General features: G+C 32.0%; 1 protein-coding gene and 2 non-coding genes across 7 annotated transcripts; 2 read left to right on the top strand and 1 right to left on the bottom strand.

The window, feature by feature from the left end:
• Nucleotides 1–1,312: 1,312 nt before the first annotated feature.
• On the bottom strand, nucleotides 1,313–1,384 carry TRNAW-CCA (transfer RNA tryptophan (anticodon CCA)). The gene has a single exon. It is a non-coding gene; the product is annotated as a tRNA-Trp (tRNA).
• Nucleotides 1,385–11,305: 9,921 nt separating this feature from the next.
• Nucleotides 11,306–11,377, top strand: TRNAW-CCA (transfer RNA tryptophan (anticodon CCA)). Its single transcript has one exon. It is a non-coding gene; the product is annotated as a tRNA-Trp (tRNA).
• Nucleotides 11,378–11,497: 120 nt separating this feature from the next.
• Nucleotides 11,498–15,747, top strand: EMB2453 (Tetratricopeptide repeat (TPR)-like superfamily protein). Of its 5 annotated transcripts, none has more exons than XR_016067125.1 (3): nucleotides 11,498–12,002; nucleotides 12,472–13,742; nucleotides 14,697–15,747. XR_016067125.1 is itself a non-coding variant. In XM_011092293.3 (2 exons), exons 1-2 carry the CDS (start codon nucleotides 11,640–11,642, stop codon nucleotides 13,585–13,587), a joined length of 1,479 nt encoding a protein of 492 aa, XP_011090595.1. In that variant the 5' UTR covers nucleotides 11,498–11,639; the 3' UTR covers nucleotides 13,588–15,747. The 5 variants fall into 5 exon arrangements, 1 of the variants encoding a protein (XP_011090595.1); XR_016067123.1 differs by having other exon boundaries at nucleotides 14,075–15,747; XR_016067124.1 differs by having other exon boundaries at nucleotides 14,062–15,747.
• Nucleotides 15,748–20,456: the final 4,709 nt, after the last annotated feature.

The following is a 20,456-nucleotide window of genomic DNA, read 5'->3' as shown; positions in this document are numbered from 1 at the left end:
TGTCACCCCTTGGTGGGTTTGAGCAACCGATGGTTGGGTTTCTTGCCTTTGTGGCTATGGGCTTCCCAATCGAATTCGGCTCTTTGAGTTAAAATTATTTATCATATCTGTTTTTTTCATTGTTCCTATTAATATGTAATCGTTGTTATATTGATTTGTATTCCACTATAATAACTGTATTTTTTTTGGGGCTCACTACGGGGATAAATTTCCAACATACACGCCTATAATTGCATGATTTAGTAATTACATAATTAGTTAATTTTATTTTTTTCCTAAGTTGATTTTATCATGCTTACTGTAATTTATTTTTATTTGGGTGTTAAATGAGTTTCTATCTATATTTCTTTCTCTTTTTTTGTTGTTTTTTCAATCTCTTATAATTTTACCCTTTGAACAGTAAGTATTTGAAATGTTGATCCTTTTAAAGGTATTACTTGCAATTTAGTCCATTAAGTTATTAGATTTTACGGATTGAGGATACTTGTTGGAAAAATTTTCAAAATTAGATCAATAATGCACTTGCGCAAGTCACGTGTTAAGCCGTGAGCCATCACGTGACATATTTCATCAAGTGTCCGTCAATTGAATGGATGAGGGCACGTTTTTTAGCGTCATGCGGTCGAGGAGGGAAAAAAATGGGAGAATTACACTTTTCGTCCTCAAACTATCAAATTAAATACAATGATGCAAGAAAGGGTAGAAAAACAAGAAGCAAAGATGCATGAGTTCGTCATCCCTTAACGACAAAATTCAGCCACAAACAAAAATGAGTCCCGACTCGTCTAGTTGGAGCAACAACAATACCAACACTACAAGATAGAATGAAACACAATCTCCGATTTGTCACGTGGCTTTGAACTCTATTATTGACAACTTCGATACCAACACTACAACAAAGGAGGCTTTTTACTTATTTCCTATACATAAAGAGGATAAATTGTATTTTTATTATGTTTGCCTAAAGCATGGGGTAAATTGATGGATATTTTGTAAAAAATTGATAGTTTGAAGACAGAAATTGTCATTTTTTATTGTTTGTAAACCAAAATCGAATTACTGGTAAAGTTTGAAAACAAAAGGTATAATTCTCCCATTTTTTCCCCCTTCTTCGTTAATTTTTGGACAAAACAAAAGTGTTTGTGTCCTCCGCTGCCTGCCGTAGGCTTGGGGGAGAGTTTTGGACAAAAGTATTGAAAGAGTTGCTACTTTAACATGAACGATTATCAAAGAGTCGCTTATTTGTTTTGTACTGAGGAAAATGAAATTTCTAGGGGCAAAAGGGGTAGGTAAAAACAGAAAAAGAGGGAATTGAACCCGACGTGAATCGAACACGCAACCTTCTGATCTGGAGTCAGACGCGCTACCATTGCGCCACGGATCCACTTGCTTTGACAAAGCTCACATTTGCATACTCATTAAGACCAAAATTTAATAATATAAAGGAAATAAAATAAAAGTAACAAATTTAAGACGAGGTGAAGATATATTCAGCTAATGATTTGTACACTCTAGTATATCAAATAAAAAATAAAATTCGACCCTAACCTTTTTTCCACTTTCTCTCTAGAAAAGTAGCTCCCACCCACTTTTTTGTACTCTATAAAATCCTCCACCACTCAACCACCACATCCTAACTGGCACCATCGCTATAGCCTAATTGTGGTTACTATCGATGGTTTGAAAAGAAACCAAATTTTGATTGTTGTAATTATCGATTTTATTTCGTTGTTGATGTACATATTATATGCTTGACAAAATATTTTGATAGATGAATAACAAAGATCAATGCATACAGATGTAGATCACTAATTTATGCCATTTGGTTCTGCGGTGGAGATAATAAGTAATTTTATGTTGGATTTGTATTGCAATTGTTAATTGTATTATTAGTATTACGTTTGAATTTGGTTACTATGAGACCAAAACATATTATAATTATAATAAATTGTAATAAAAATAAATGTAAAGTAGAATTTCCTCATCAAATTTCTCAGTTGTATAATGTGATAAAGGGTGGGAGACTCATTTTCCTCACCAAATTTCTCTCTAGAATGCAACAACTAGTTGGTAAGTCTGTATTTTTCCCTCCAAACGTGTCGGCTAACGTGCACATGATCAGCATATGCGTATTTTATTCATTTTTTTACGACAATAATGTTTTTTTTTTTTTTATAATTTTGATACTTAAATTATCAAGCCTGTAAAATTGATTTTAGTTGCACACTGTGTTCTGTGGTGCCAAAAGTACAATTGTGTTCATATATTTATTTGAAACTCAAAATAATAGTTTTGATTTTTCTATTTTATATAATCAATTCTTACAACCTCAACGTGACATTTAGTTAATATTTGCAAAAAAAATTAAATTAAGGTGTTTGGAAATAATTATTTTTGTTTACGCTTATCTTAAATTAAAATAAGTTAAAAGGTGTAAGTTGGTGAGAAAGTGTTTGTTTGCAATTTAAGATGTATTTGTAAATGAATGAACTTTTTTATGAATTTTTTGTGCTATTTATATATATATATATACTCACATATATAATTAAAAATTATTTCATTCTAATAATGCCTAAGATTTTTTACCTACCTACCAAAGTAGTTAGGTAATTTATAAATAAACTGATAATACATTAATTTTTTATATCAAATATTTTTACGTCAACTTTAATCTAGTTATAACCATTACATATAGATACTCTCGACTTTTATGTTTTAATCACTTATCAACTATTTCTATAATGGGTAAATTGTATGTTTGGTCTTTTAAGTATTCGTTTAAAATCACTTTAATCCCTCAAGTTTATTTTTTGACTTTAATATTTATAAATTTTAATTTTTGTCCCAATTTGGTACCCTGATCGTTTTTCGACAAAAATGTGGCCTCGGTATTTGACTTTTTGGAGGGTAAAATGGTTAATTTGAGTTTGATTTTATCGTTTTAGTCCCTTAAATTTGTAAAATTATCAAATTAATCACTTTATAGAAAGGAAACAATTTCTTTTAGTATTTTTATATGGCAAGATGTAATTATCTTGTATAAAAATAAAAACTTTGAACTCTTGTAAACATATTATTAACATATTGTTTAATTTAAAATACAATAGTCTTTTTCTTTTTCAAAAGTGACAAAATATAAAATTATAAATAAATTTATAAAACTTATATAATAAAATTAAATCTTGACAATGTTATTAAATATTAAAAATTACTATTTTGAAGAAAATATTGGTGGAATGTACTTTAATTAGATTATTAGGTGGTTTTCAAATATATATAAAATTCATTTTAAGAGGTTTTCCAAATATATAGTCCCATTTTATAGAAAGCCTCTTAAAATAAATTTTATATATATGACATCCACCAAAAAATTTAATTAAAAAGTATAATCTACCAAATTTTTATTCGAAAATCCAAATATTTAATAAATATTATTAAGGATTAACTCTTTTAGACTTATTTTTTAACTCTTGAAATAAAAAAATTACTGACTTAGGTTTTTTAATTATATTTTCATATTGGATAAATTTTATAATATTTTTATTCATAATTTTGATTTTTTTAACTACTAAAGAAAAGAGACTATTTATTTTAAGTTAAGCAATATATTATTATGTTCACAAGAGTTCAAAGTTTTCATTATTCACATAAGATAATTACAACTTATCAACATAATTTTTTTTAAAAAGTTATGTTTTTCGTGTAAACAAAGATTAATTTGATAATTTTACAAACTTAGAGGACTAAAGTAATAAAAACAAACTTATTGACTATTTTACTCTCGAAAGAGCCAAAATTCGGCCACATTTTCACCGGAAAATGATAAAAAGGACCAAACTAAGACAAAAACTAAAATTTAAAGATGCTAAAGTCAAAAAATAAACTTGATGAATTAAAATATTCTAAGCAAAAACTTAAAAGACCAAATATAGTATTTACCCTTCTATAATTAAGCACTTATGAAAGAGTATAAATTTTGGAAACACCCTAATTATAAATAATACTAAGTATCATGTGTTTAAAAAAAAAATACCATGTTCCATTCTAGAATAAATTGATGTAGAATTTTTATCATACTTTCGTGTCATAATTTGGTTTCATCTATATTTATACAAATATAAAAAAAAAAAAAAAACAATTTTCACTCACAAACGACAATTTGCTGCACCACTACTTCAAATTTTTTTGCGATGCCGAAAAATATCCTTAAGTTTGTTTTCTTTAATTTTTTGTATTTTTTAATGTAATATGTTGGTTTATATATTTTAGTTTTATATATAATATATTTTAAAACATGAAAAATTAGTTATAATATACGCAAAGTGCTAATATACCGTAATGGTTAGTACTAATAAATAGAAAAATCCAAGCACACTTCCTGTAATTTGGAAAATGTCCAAAATAGTCCATGTAACACAAAATTACCAAAAATCTTCCGAGTGTTCTTAAAAATAAAGTAAAAAAATCATTGAATTCTTTAGTGACTTCCACGAGCCGTAAATGAGATTTTCTTCATTGTTGTCTATAAATCAATGATCTGATTTAGTTAATTTAATTAACGTCCCAAATTTAAAAGTTTTATATATTATATTTATGTATTTTTATATGTATAGTGTATATATGAATATAAAATATAAATATATGAATTATAGGAATATATATGATGTGTGATGCCCAAAAAATGTACATGCGGCCTAAGAGAGGGCCCAACCTAAAAGAAGCCTCAGAAGGATCAAAGATTACGCGTGGCCTAAGGAGGGCAAGACTTTTAGGCTTGGGTTCTCCGGGGGCCTATTAGACGTGAAGGCCCAAGAACGACCATGGACGGCCCAGACAAGAGAATGACCTGGTGGACACTTGGATATAACACATTCTCGCTTACACGTGGTTGGAACCCCAAACAAACTGACTGGAGGGATGATCATAAGCATTGTCCTGCCACAAAGGCCCAAGAAAGATAAAAAAAAACCTATGAAAAAAAAATATCAGTTTCACCTCCTGTTTTATATAAATAAAAAATCACACTGTCCTCGGTCAATGACAACCTAATTTTATAGGGGTAATAACTAAAATGCCCCTCCATATATATGAAGGAATTGTTGACCAGTTTAGACTAGACGTCCCACTTCTTTGGCTGATTGAGAGAAAACCCCAATCCTTCGATTATTTAGATTACTTTGCAAAAAATTTCTAAATCTGACCATTAAATTGCGAAGAAAAGTGTATAATCAACAAAAAAAGGTTAACAAAGATGGGTTCTCTACGTTTTGCTATTTTCTTTTGTGGTGTTTATATTGTATTTGGGTTTTTGTAATTTACAATTTTTATATTTATGTTATGATTTAGGATTTTTATAATTTTTTATTAAATTTCTGTACATAAAAGTTTGACTTTTTCTATGTAGGTGTTCTTTTTTTTGTTTCGACTGGAGAGAAATCAACGAGTTTTCGACAATATATGAGGTTAGTTTCCAGATCTACTACTTTAAGGTATTTTGATGATTTTTAAAAAGATTCTCAATACAAGAACTGATTTAGGGTTTTTCTTATTTCTTTATTCTAAGTTTTTTTGTGTAGGACTTTTTCTTTTATGGTTTCTGCTGGAGAGAAATAAAAGAGGTTCAACAATATATGGGTTAGTTTTCCGGATCTGCTACTTTAATGTAATTTTTTATTTTTTTCAAGAAAAATCTCGATTAAAGAACTCATTCTTAGTTACGTTATTTTATTGTAAATTTTATATAAAGACAAGAGAAAAAGAAAAGACTGGGACTTGGTGAACTGTGCAAGACAATGACGGCGTGTTTGTTTTATTTGAATTATTATGTATATGACGTTCCTATTTGAGACTTGCATGATATTCCCTTTTGGTAGGGACTTGCATGATATTGTTTATACCTTTTATGATAGTTTGTAAAATTTAACAATTATGTTTAGACTTTTTATGTTAGTATGTGGTCCCTATTTGAGAATTATTATATTGTATTGTTATATTCTATTATATTTAAGAAATGTAGTCCTGTTTGAAAATTGAGAATTATTAATTGTCCGCCCCTGATGATATAAATGTTCACAAAACCCCATGTGATATATATATATATATATATATATGTGTATCTACTTTTAAAATGTGCTCCTTGTTTGAGAATTGCCTCCTTTTAAAAGTTGCATTTGTTCTTTTGTTCTTTTTCCCTCCATGTGAGAGTAGTGACTTGCATGATATTCACTTCTGGTATGATGGTAGATTTGTGGATGGTAACAAATCTAAATATATAGAGGGCACAAGGAAGGTCTTTGAAGGGATAGATATTGATTTTCTAGGAACGTATAAATTAGGAGTTATGTATGATAAATGTGGTGGGAGGAAAGGCAGAATGAACTTTTACTAAAAAGTTCCAGGCTTACCGTTAGAGCTTGGTCTAAGACGTATTAACAACGAATGCCCTGACATTTGCATATGTGATTTGGAGAATCAATATAGAGGGATAGACTTGCCTATTGAAATATATATAGAAAAAAGTGATTGTGAGCCTATTCAAGCACTAGATAAAGATGGTAATATTGTTCCCAATGAACATGAGGAAGAAATTGGGTACTTGCTAGATGGGGTTAATTTCAAAAATGATTTAGATGATAGTGTTCCTGTGGGGGATGAGAAGGGTTGGGTTCTGTGTGTGAAGGTATTGGGAAAAGCTAAATTGTGAGGGACAGGGACAAGATAGGGATGGGATAGGATCTATGTGTGAGGGTGTTGGGGAAAGGCTGATTAGTGAGGGGCAAGGAGAACAAGGGCATGGTGGTAATGGTGAAGGTGGTGTAGAAGAGTTGCAGTCTAAGGCTACAGGAGCAACCAAGGTAAGTTACTTAATACATTTTTTTCAATGTAAATTTTAGTTACTACTCAAATATCAACAAATTATTTTGAATTTCAGAAGCAAAAAACAAGAACAAGTGCAAAGATACTGCAAACAAGCATTCCTCCATCTACTGTAAGAACTGTAAGTTCTGATAGCAATTAAAATATAATTCTTTTTGCTGGAATCATTTACTGTAGTATTCTTGACATATTATATTTTCTTTTTTCAAATGCAGATTGAACAAACAACTGATGGATCATCTGTAACCACACACCCGACAAACACTCCTCCATCTACTATAAGCACTATGACTTCTTTTTTTCTTTTTTAATTAATAGTAAGAAATTGGCTATCAAATGTTTGTGACTGTGTAGTAAGTAAGTAATTAAAATATAATCCTTGACATATTACCTTTTGAGATGTAGAATGAACAAACCACTGTAGGTCATCTGTAACAACACCCCCCACAAGCACTTATCCATCTACTGTAAATTCTGTTATTATAGATTCCCTTATCTTTATATTTTATTGCAACTATTTTAAACTCTTTTTCTTTATATTATTATTATCTACAAAAAATTGGCAATCAAGAACATAGAAATGCTGCTTTGATGGGAGACATTGTTGGAACAAGCTCAAAAAGACCTATAAATATAAATAGAAACAAAAGGCCATTAATTTTTTTCCAAATTTTAGAAAAAATCAAGGAGAGGTCCAAGAAAAGGCCATAGTGGCCATGAATAATGGAGTTGTAATTTTGTCTTAACCATTATAATGTGTTTAAATGGTGTTGGATGTACATTTTGGCTACTTTAAATGGAGCTAGTTGTTTAAATTATTCAGTATTTTTGGCAGAAAATGTTTGGCAGTAGTTCTGGAGCTAGTAATATAGTATTTTTGGAGCTAGTAATGTCTTTGAATGGGGTTGGATGTACTTCTGACTTAGGCTTACATTTTGTGAATTTTGGCAGTGTAAATTGACTTACATTCTGGTAGTGTGTAAATTAGCTTAATTGGCGGATACAATATGAATTGGCTTACATTGTGCTCAATGAAATTAGACATTTTAGTGCTTGCACATTTTAAGTGCCATATGTAGTACTTTTTACAGCATTCGACAATATTTTAATATGATGTTATAATCTAGAAATAAAAACAAACTGCATATTTTTTAAATTACAATGCAATTAGAACAACTCTGGATAAATAAAAATAAACTGCATATTTGAGGAATTAGAATACAATTACAACCACTCTTGATTTTTTACTTGATTAACAGAATGAAAACCACCAAAAATAAAATTGTACTAACTCCAATCCAAAAATTAACATTGCTAACCACTTTTTCGTTGTATTCAACAGTTACGTTTGATTTCCTGAAATTCGACGCTTTCGATACCACATCATCTATATTACAACCAGTTTGTTCATCTTCATCTGTTGTGAATGCATTGTCTCCCAGTCCAATATATGCTCCATAATCAAAGTTTACTGGAAACCCGTTTGGTGCCCATGTAGCTTTTTCAGGTTGTACCTAACGAAAAAAAATTACAAACTTGAGATCTACAATAATAATACAACTTACCTCTAGAAGGTTTTCTTAAAGATTCCACTACTCTAATTTTTGCCTTTGAATTTGCATCCACAAAATGGTGAAGCTGAAAACCTCAAATCAAGCATTCCATTGCATCCTCGTTTTTTTTTCGGTCGACTGATTGTGTGGACATGGCTTCAAAATTTATAAGAAAGAAAAAAAATGAGAAAGCAACGTGCAAGAAAGGGTGAAAAATGTGATAGAAAGAAAGGACTGAAGCAACCTTTAAATTGGGGAGAGAAGGGCAAAAACATCCAAAAAATACAATTTTTCCTACCCAAGTTTGCAGTCAAAGCAAGTGTGGTGCAAAATCTGCACAGAGGGGTTTTTTTTTAACTTTATTTTACATCACGGGGGGTGATTGATATTTTAATTTTCACAGAATATTTTTTAACAATTCTATTATCACAGGGGGTTCCCTAAATTTTCCCCTTTTTCAAGGTGGTATGCAAAAACTCGACCAAAATATCCAAGTCGAATGTGTCCATACAGACAACTTTTTCCTTGCATAAATGTGTATATATAGATACATAGAGAGACAGTGGGGAAGGAGACGGCAGCTGGGGTAGAGCGATGATGTAGGACTATTGGGGAAGAGGGAAGAAGATATCTAGGAGAGCGGGCTAGAAAGGGGGTGGACATTGGCTGGGCAGGAACGATGAGAAACAGTAGGTGAGGGAGATGCAAGCGGGGGAAGGAGGAGCTAGCGAGAGAAGACGATTGGGGAGGTGGGTAAGAAGATTGGTGTAGCGAAGCTGGGGGAGGGGGGCGGGTGACAATGTGGGGGGTGAGCCGACGGATGTTAGGTGGCAGGCAATGGGGGGTGGGGAAGAAGATGATGTGGGATTTTTTTTTTGTATTTTTAAATTTTTATATTAATTTAAATTTAGATGTTTTTTTATCACATATCCAAAAATTAATTTCTTACGAAAACTTTTTACCATTTCCATTTGAAGAAGAGGTATATATAAATCTGTTTCTTACATAATCATAGAAATTTGGTGGGAAAAATAAAGGATAAAATGCATAAAACCCTCCTGTGTTTTAAAAAGTCTGCAAAAAGAACCCCCCTGTTTTCAGAATAGGCTAAAAACTCCCATGTGTTTTGTAAAATTCAGCTCAATCACCCCCTCCGTTAAATCCAACAATTTACTTAAGAGATGGTCAAGATCACCTTAGCTCGGTCTCCATAAGAGTATAGATTGCAAGCGAAAAACCAGGTAACAATCCCAAGGCGTTCTTAGGAGGTATGAAGGAAAGCCCTACCACGCTTCGCGCCTGCGGCGTTTTCGCCAGACGGTCTTTGACAGTAGTGCCATCCTCCCCGCTGGCTGTATGGGGGGGTTGTCCCTCACTGCTGCATTCTGTTAGGCTATGGATTACCTAACGGTGTTAATTTTTTAGAAGATGACCGTTATACCCTTACTCAATATATATTATTTCTTATTTTAGTGACCGTTGGATCTTTTTTAATCAAATATTGATCGTTAGATCTAATCAATTAATCTCAACCGTTAGATTTTTAAAAAATAAAAAGTCTAAATTCAACACATTATTTAATTTATATTATATATGAATAATTTAAAACTTTAAAAATATATTATTCTTATATATTAAAAAAACAAACTACCTACCCCACCCACCCCCTGCCCCCGCACCACCACCCCCAACCCCAACCGCCCACCACCACCCCCAACCCCAACCCACCACCCCCACCCCCTTTACCCCCGGCTCCCCCCCCCCGCCCTAATTTCGTCGCTGGCAATGAAATTTTATTAAAATTATCATATCTTCATAAATTTTTTACCAAATTGAGTGAGGCCGATCTCGTTAGAATCGTCTTGAAGAGACAAGTTTGATGGTGGTGATTTGAGATCGAGATTCGATCGGATGGAGATGAATCAATAGCAAACATGTTCGATGATCGTTGCTTGAGCCCACTCTCTATGATTTATGAAAACTCAACTTGAAGGTAAGAAAATGTTCGTCTTGAATAGAGGATTCTAATGGTACCATTGACCGTCGGAAATTCATCCGGTCGGCGCCGGAAACTTAGAAACAAGTTTCCGGCGAAAAAACGGGCGAAATAGCGATTTTCTTTCTTGTTTTTATTTTTTTAATTGATTTTAATTATATTAATTAAAATATATTTTAGTTAATTAAGAATATTTTAAATAATTATAATAATTAAATATTTTTGGCCAATTAATAATAATTATTGTAATTAATTAAAAATAATTTTAGATTTAATAATTAACAATTATAAAATTATTTGAATTTAAATATAATTTAATATTTCAATTTAAATTTAATATAGCAAAATTTAATACTTATTTTTAGGGTTTGAAATGACAAAAGAAAGACAAAAAACAAGTCCTACGTGCATTGATCCTTGTTCTTCACCTATTAAAATATTTTATCAAACAAATAATATGTCCATCAACAACGAAATAAAATCGAACATTACAATAACCAAATCTCATTTCTTTTTAGGCTATCGATAGTGGCCGCAATCAGGCTATAATGGTGGTGGCAGTTAGACTGTGGTGATTGGATGATGGAGGATTCTACAAACAAAAAGTAGGTGAGAGCCCACTTTTCTAGAGAGAAGATGGAGAAATTGCTTGGGTCGAATTTTACTTTTTATTTTAATATGCTAGAGTGTACGAATCGTTACCCGAATATATTTTCACTTGGTCCTAAATTTGTTACTTTTATTTTATTTCCTTTATATTGTTAAATTTAGGACTTAATGCATTCAATAATTGATTATTAATCATTTATAAGTTTATCAGATAAGTGGATCCGTAGCACAATGTGAACGTATCTCAAATGTGCGCTTTGTCAAAGCAAGTGGATCCGTGGCGCAATGGTAGCGCGTCTGACTCCAGATCAGAAGGTTGCGTGTTCGATTCACGTCGGGTTCAATCCCCGCTTTTTACTCTCTATGAATTTTTTTATCCCTTTTGCCCCTCCAGAAATAGCTATCGCCGTGGATAGTTATGTCATTCATCTTCCCTCATTACAAAAACAAATAAGCGACTCTTTGGTAATCGTTAATGTTAAAGTAGCAACTCTTTCAATATTGTCTTTTGTCCAAATTTTCCTTTGGGCACAAACTCTGGATAACAAGACACGGCGGCGCAGCCACCTTTTCCAGCGGAGACACCACCACCAGCACCACAGGAAATGACGTCCAGCTCTCTCCCTTTTACTTGTTCCTCTTTTCAGCTTTCCCCCACACCAAAATCCACCCGCATTCGGACTCCAACTCCCGCCTTCACCCATAACCCATTTCCACCTTCAGCAATCCGAATGTGTGCATCAACCCAACCCAAGAAAATCCCGGGTCCGAAAAGGATCAACAAGAAAAGGGGCTCTTCTTCCTCTTCCGAAGCAGAAGACTTAGTTCGCCTGCTCATGAGGAATTTCACTGATAAGCAGCCTTTGGTGAATACTTTGAACAAGTATGTGAAGCTTGTGAGGACAGAGCACTGTTTCTTGCTGTTCGAGGAGCTTGGGAAGAGCGATAAGTGGCTTCAGTGCCTTGAGGTTTTGCTAATATTTACCGAATCGTTTTGTTTTTTTTTTTTTTTATTATTTTTTGAAAAGTTTGCTTATTATTGCTACTTGGGCTTGTTAAAGTTTGCATCTTTGTGAGTTATCTGGTTTCTGGTTTGTTCAACTTTTCGATTTAATTCAATTTCGAGAACGACTTTTATAAAGTAAGAAATTGCGATCCTCTGAGTCCTGATTAGTGTATTAGAGAATCTTTCAAGAAACATTTTTTCAGATTTATGTTTTGCAATCTGTCTATATCTTGTTGGCTGTGGAATGTGAAATTTTCCTTGAATTTTATGATTCATATAGCATGTTCGTTATGTTCGCTGTTGTCAGATTGATGAGTACGCAAAAGTGGTGTAGTTTTTGGGTAACTGGAGACTGATATGGCCTCCATTTATTGTTTCCAGCGATGTTCTCTGCATTGAGTATAACAGAGGCCTTCTCTTTCTTGTTTTAGATGTTCAGATGGATGCAGAAGCAGAGATGGTATATAGCTGATAATGGGGTGTATTCAAAGTTGATCTCAGTCATGGGCAAGAAAGGGCAAACTCGAATGGCCATGTGGCTTTTCTCTGAGATGCGTAATAGTGGTTGTAAGCCTGACACATCGGTTTACAATGCACTGATCACAGCCCACCTCCACTCTCGGGATAAATCGAAGGCATTAGCGAAGGCTCTTTGGTATTTTGAGAAAATGAAGGGGATGGAGCGGTGTAAACCTAGTATTGTGACGTACAACATTCTTTTGAGAGCCTTTGCTCAGGCAAGAAATGTTGATCAAGTTAATGCTTTGTTCAAAGATCTCGATGAAAGTATTGTCAGTCCTGATATCTATACATTTAATGGTGTGATGGATGCCTATGGGAAACTTGGGATGATTAGGGAAATGGAGCTTGTTCTTTCTAGAATGAAGAGCAATCAGATAAAACCAGACATCATTACTTTTAATTTGTTAATTGATGCATATGGGAGAAAACAAGAATTTGATAAGATGGAACAAGTTTTCAAGAGCTTGTTGCGCTCCAAAGAGAAACCGACACTCCCTACATTTAATTCCATGATTACGAACTATGGAAAAGCAAGGCTCAGGGAGAAAGCAGATTTGGTCTTCCAGAAAATGACTGAAATGGGTTATAAGCCAAGCTTCATTACTTATGAGTGTCTTATTATGATGTACGGTTACTGTGACTGTATCTCGAAGGCTAGAGAGATTTTTGACCAGATGGCTGAGTCTGAAAAGGAGAAAAAAGTATCAACTCTTAATGCGATGCTTGATGTCTATTGCCGGAATGCTTTACCCATGGAAGCAGATATGCTTTTCGAGAGTGCACGTAGAAGTCGAATGTTTGCTGTAGATTCCTCTACTTACAAGCTCCTTTACAAGGCCTATACTAAAGCCAATATGAAAGAGCTAATAGAGAAATTACTCATGTATATGGACAAAGATGGTATCGTTCCAAACAAAAGGTTCTTCCTCGATGCTCTGGGGGCACTTGGGTCGTCGCCTCCCGGCAAGAAATCCACAAGAAAGAGTGATGGATTGCACCAAGAAGCTGCTACTGCACAGTCATAATTAGATAGAGCTGGGATATGATTGAATCACTCTTGCATACCTGAGTATGCTGGGGCATAAGAAGAGCTTTTTTTTCAAATGTTGCACTTGGTGATTTCATAGTGCTACTAACATAGTTGCTGGATTGTTCATGCAATTTTGCAGTCCATTATGAGGTATTATTCTTTCTCTTGCCTTTTGCAGAGTGGCAAATCATCACTTTTTAGAGCTGTGTTAAAGCTGTAATACTCTGTGAAACTGCAATTACTTCTAACACATTCTTTCTTTGTTTACACTCTTCTCTACCTTAATATTTTGACTTTTTTAAGGTTCTGGTGAATAATGCACATAATATATATGGCTATTATTGCGGTTGTTGGAATGAATGTTTGCGATAATTTTTACCACTACTTTCAGAAGACTGAGTTTCATTTGTTACATAGTTAATTTTCAACCTTAATTCTTCAAGCCAATTAAGAATGGCACTAGTAGCAGTGTTCTGTTACAGGTTGGCTTCATCTGAAGGGAAATTGTGTATGACTTCTGAAGTTAGTGATACTGTGGAAGCAAAGAGCGGGATTGGTGCTTGGGTTGAGCAACTTGAAGGGAACTTAAACAAATAGGAATTGAGTGTTGAACGGCAATAACCATGAGAAACAGATAATGCAGAAGTATCGATTTGCAAGGCTGAAGCAGAGTTGCATTGAGCTCGCATGTGATGATATTTTACTTATCTGAAGTTCGAGAAGAGGTGATTGTTTTGGTATAGCCAACTTAATAAAGGAAAACCATAATGTGTTGTATTCCGAGACCAACTTCAGATTTGAGATTAATGACTTAAAATGAGTCGAATGTCAATGAAATGTTCTCTTTATATATTAGAATGTCAATGCCAATATACTCTGTTACAGGTGATGCTTCATTGGCTATTTCCACCCAATGGCATTATCATTTATTTTCTTTCAACATATAGAGTAAAAAGACAAGAATTTCACTCAGGACAGAATCACCATTTTCCTCCCTTTCTGATGCACTAGCTGATGCTTGTTGGTTCATCTGAACAGTATGGCATGTGTGTTTCTTTGCACATGTTGCCTGATTGAAACTATTACAATTTCTCGATGCTACAGATTTTGAAGTTCAAGCGAATAGCTGTTGCTCTTGTTCTTGATTGTATTCCACAGTTCATGGGATTAGGATCTCTTCATTTTACCTTCATTCAAGAGGTGTTCATTTGCTTGCTTGCTCTGTCTTTGCGGATGGCTTCCAACTGAATTACAAATGAGATTTCTGCTCTGCAGATGTAGAAATCTAAAGTTTCCTCTTGATTAAGTTACACCATTTTTGAATAAATTCTTTCATCAGGATTCAACCTTGCTGCTAAAGTATTCTTAGAATGTCTTCAGTTTCTCCCTAGAGTTGAGCTTCTTGACGGACACTTTTCTCCATATATTTTATGGCTTTGTGGTGGCACTTCATGATTATAGCATGCATTAGCTTGGTAAGACAAGCTGCAACTATATTTGCAATCATGTTGCATAACTGTTCGAACAGTCCCTCATCCGTTGGGGGCCGATCACCTTCATATCCTATCAAGAGCCTTTGCAGATCTTGTACATTGAGTTAGCAGCTATAACCTTAACCGGCCAGTTAAGAGGTTTTCCATCAGGTAATATCTTTCACCTCCCTCTTGAAATCCATGATGGTCTTTTCTGCTCGCTTTGAGAGCTCATGAAGTGCCTCCTTTGAGTTCCTGCCTTTCAAAGAGGTTTCATGGAGGTCGTTGTCCTGCCACTCGCGGTAAAGTTTGTTTACTAAATTTCCCTTTTTTATCCAGGCTTTTCTCTATGAGTTTCACGTAGAAGAGGCCTTAATCCAGGCTCTGCAGTAGCCACTTGACTTTGTGCATTGGGATGTCAGGAAGTGCAGTGGCGATGCTCGTCACATCAGGGTCACCAGAGGCAAAGACCAGCACTTCGGAGTTTCCTGAGAATGCAGGGTTGGGAGTTGGTTCCTGTCAACTTCTTTCAACCCTCCGGCTGCCCGTTGATTTATTACTTGGAGTTGATTTTTCTTTTTCCCTTTTCCTCTCTGTGTGCTGCAGTCATGAGACAACAAATTGTTGGTTGAAGTTCAAGAAAAACTAATGAAATGAGCTCTTTATATGGTCTTTTAAGTTGACATTGCTAAAAGGTGCATCTGGTTAACATGTGACAGGTTCATTCTTCTGTCCGGGGAGTAGGGCTGGCGGACGAGTCGAGCCGGCTCGCGAAGCACTCTAGTTCAATTATTTCTGTCGTGAGCAGCTTTTTCTATTTTTTTAATTATTTTTATTTTTGAAATTTTTATATATTTAATTTCATAGTCAATATTTTATCAATTTTATACTCAAAATTCACCATATATTATAATTATTAATCAAGGTCATACATTTTATTTTGAATAATAATAAATTCTGGTACTTTTATTTATACATTTAATCTTTATACAAAAACAAATTTAATCAACAACTTAGTAAATTATAATATTTTTTATAATTAAAATTATTATTTAATATGACATGTATAAACTTTATGTTATATTTTAAGATATATTTGTATTACGTTATACTTTTTTTAAATTGACAAGTAATTCATCTAATTCTGAGTTTTATATTTATATCAAGATACAAACTATGCATTATGCAATATATTTTATTATTTATAAATTTATGTCGAAATTTAGTATTTCGTACGAATTAATCTAAAAATAATGATAATAATAATAATGATGATGGTTGAATAATTTTTAATTATTTTATTTAGTATTTTATTATATATATAATAAGTTAAAAAAGTTTAATCAATAATTACGATATCTTAAAATTCGGGCACCCGATTCATAATAAATTTAAATATATACAAGATTGTGTCCATTAGATCATATTGACGATATGATTTAAAATTAAATGACCTAATTCAACGATGCACAGTCTTAAATGATTACTCTTATGTTTCGAGTACGATATCTCGGCATTCGTATATCCAATAAGTTTAAAACTTTACCAAATGTATTTTCTGTAATATTCATCATATATAAAGGTTTGATCTGAATTTTGATGGCCGGATTAACGATGTTGTTCAACAATATAAGATGATAGTTATATTAATGTTATCCTAACATTTATAAATATATAAATTTTGCAGATTGTGAACATATATTAATTTCAACTATAAAATATTTAATGTATTTCAATTGAACTATTCTAGATAATGGATACTTTTCTAATATTCTAAATTGTTCAGTATTATTTTTTTTGGTATATTTTACTAATTATATTACTACTAAACTAATTAGTAGTTTATATTTATAATAATAAATTAAAACTTCATACTATATTTTGGTATATTTATAACATCGTATACATTATAATAATCTATTTTATTACTTATAAATTTATGTAAAAATTTGGTGATTTGATCCCATGATTTAATCTAATAATAATAATTTCAAAAAATTATACCAAAAAAAATATTCTCTATTCTTTATAAAATTATATGGGTTTAATACGATTTTGTTAAATAAATTTAAATAGATTATGACCCTATGTGTTCTTCATGTTTAATTTTTTATTAGTTTACCAAAAGTAATTTTAGTAATATAATAGAATTGATGAAAAATATTAATATAAATTATAATCATGAGTTCATTATGGGCCTTATATGGGCTGGTGATAAGTTTTAAGTGGATTGATGATGTGTTCTATATGGGTTAGTGGCGAATTTTAAGTGGATTGATGATGTGTCTTAAGTTCATTAAATTTGATTTAATTATACTATATATTACTATCTACTTTTACCTTTCTAACTTTTCACATTTTTATGAAAAATAAAATTTTTAAAATTTATTTAGTAAATTATTATTTCTAAAATAAATGAGAAACAAATTAAAGAAAACTTAAGAATTTTATAAAATAGTCAAAACTTGCAATACATATGTGACCATTTAAATTCTTTTTTTTAATAAACTGACAATAAACAATTATATTATAAATTTCAATGAGCATATCAAATATCAATATCTAATAATAATTTATAATGAGCTAACATATACTATTGTTATTGCGATCGAAAATTCACAATTCAATTTTCGAAAGAATCATGGAGAAATTGATTGCACAACTATTCATATAATGATTTGTTTAAAAAAATACGGTATTCCTTAATACTTTACAAGCTTTTCATTTTATATTTAACAAATGAATCTTTAATGTACAAATGTAATCATATTATATTATGTTACAAGTTGTTTTAAAAATACTGTCATCTTATTATGATTATCTGAAATTTTAAATTTTGTAAATATTAAATATAAAAATACGAGTATCGTCAATCCAACCTCAACCCATTTGCAATCCAATTCATTTTAAACCCAATCATATTGAACCCAACCCATTTGAATCCAACCCAATCCGCCCATTTACCATTTCTACCTATAATGTAATATAATTACTCTTTCTTTTTTCTATTTTTACTCTAAATAGTCAACGTCATTGCCTCACTTTTAAGCAATGTGGTGGTTTCTGTTTGTAAACTTTGCACTGTGTCCATCTGATTGTTGAGCACAAATACGGCGTGTCATGGTGACTAGGGGTTAATGTAATTTGTAACTGATTTTCATATTTTAGTACGTGGGCTAATGTAATTTCAGTCGCACCAGATACATACTGTTGTAATTTTGGTTCCACATGTTACGGGCTTAACAATTTAGATCCCACAAAAAAAAAAAAAAAGGTATTGCACTTTTGATCATAATCCTGTTTAAACGGTGAAGTGAGGGATGAAAAAATACTTTTGAAAGCTCAACGTTGCTTTTCGGAGGGAATTATATTTTATTTGTAGCATTTTTCATGCATTTTACTATAATGCCAAATTTCCATTAAATTTTGCAAAAAAATAAGTTGTACAGTTATGATAGATAAAAAAACAATGTGTCTGCAAAACAATAAGCTACATACTTATGATAGATAAAAAAAATATTATTATGAATGAAATGTTAAATTATGTTATTGCAAAATTAAAATGACCTCAAAATGGCAATTGCAAACATTGGCAATTCTTTTGGGATGTAAATTGCATATGTGCATAGTTGGCAGGGGAAAAAACAGGGCTAAATCTGTATACTGGGAATAGTGAATTTTTGTAGAGATATTTTCTTTTATCTACCATAATTGTACAACTTATCCTTTTTTTTTTTTTTTTTGGCAAAAATTAGTGAGATGCATGAAAAATGCGACAAAATCATATATAATTCCCTCCCAAAAGCATAGTAGTTTTCAAACCATAAAAACCACCTTTGACCTTTTAAAAGTGGTTTTTCATTCCTCACTTAACGATTTAAACGGGATTAGGATCAAAACTGTAACACTTTTTCTTTCCGTGGGATGAAAAATGCTGAACTTGTAACATGTGGGACTAAATTGCAGCAGTACCTATCCGGTGGGACCAAAAGTGCAGTTTTCTTTTTGGTATGTATATTATATATTTTCTCCTCATTTACTAATTATGAAAGCCCAAATATTCAACTGACACTAAATTTTATTTTCTCTCCGGTGCTAACACTTTGTATTTTATAATAGTATAAAATATATAAAGATAAGTTAAAACACATTGAATTAAAAATATAAACTAACATTCAAAAAACTCTTTTAGCTATAAGCAAAAGATTGAAAACAAAGACAAACACAAACATAGAGCTCCCCTATAAGCTATCAAAATAGAGCAATTGACCAACCACAATCCTATCACTTGATGCCCACATGAATTACTCAAGTAAAAAAGAAGATTTTACCCCTTCTACACAATGCCACTTTGGTATTTTAGACAAGACATCCTAAAAAAGAGTGGAAAAACAAAAGGAATGAAAGAGCCAATATTAAAAGAACTCCTCCAATTTGAGTGGAGGACACTCAAATTATCAATGAATAATGTATAATTGTTTGGGTAAATTATCTTTTGAGACGAGGTCAAAATGTAAAAAAATATTTTCTATTCTTTATAAATTATAATTGTAATTATAAATATATTATTTATTTAGAGGCGAAACTTGCATAAATGCCCATTGAAAAAACATTACACTAATATCCCTCAAAGGATGTAACTGTAATTTTATCAAAGGCAGGAAGTATTTGTGTATTATGACCTATTTTCAAAGAATGTCAATATAATTTACCCTAATTATTATAATGATGATTTTTTTCTATCTATGTTGCCCTGTAGAAAAAAACATATTTATTTAAGAATTTGGGACATCAAAATTACTCCTCATACTATGAAGATTCACAATTTTCTATTATATTTAATTTTCATTTAAACCCTTGAAACTTTATTCATTTATTTCCAATCCCTCCAACTATTGATTCAATTCTATATGAACAAAATTTTATCTAGTGACAGTCAAGATCAATTGATGCCAAACATTATACACCATAGATGATATAAAATCTATAGTGGGCTATGATCATAAAACACAAAGACCATCCTACAACTGAGACAGGACCACCAAAGCATCATAGAACTCTCCCCATCGACTATCAAAATAGGCTAATAACCACATCCTACAGCTTGATAAGTACATGAATTACTCAAGTACATAAAACTGCCCCCCCCCCCCCCCCCCCCAACTCCCAACTACCCATTTTATATTATCCTCTCCTAAAATTTAATGTTATTATATATAAATTTTTTATAGTTTGAGAAATTACATCTAATATTTTTGAAGTTTGTTTCCATCTAACAAACAAGTGTTGGATTTTAAAATAAATACTTCATAGTGAATAAAGAATTACTATCAATCCTAAAATCGATCATGCTAAATCATTATGAATATAGGATAACCATAAATGCGGAAGC

This window comes from Sesamum indicum, linkage group LG9 (genome assembly GCF_026168435.1).
Source record: "Sesamum indicum cultivar Baizhima isolate 11 linkage group LG9, ASM2616843v1, whole genome shotgun sequence".
NCBI classification, from domain to species: domain Eukaryota; kingdom Viridiplantae; phylum Streptophyta; class Magnoliopsida; order Lamiales; family Pedaliaceae; genus Sesamum; species Sesamum indicum.
This window is presented reverse-complemented; position numbering and strand designations above follow the sequence as displayed.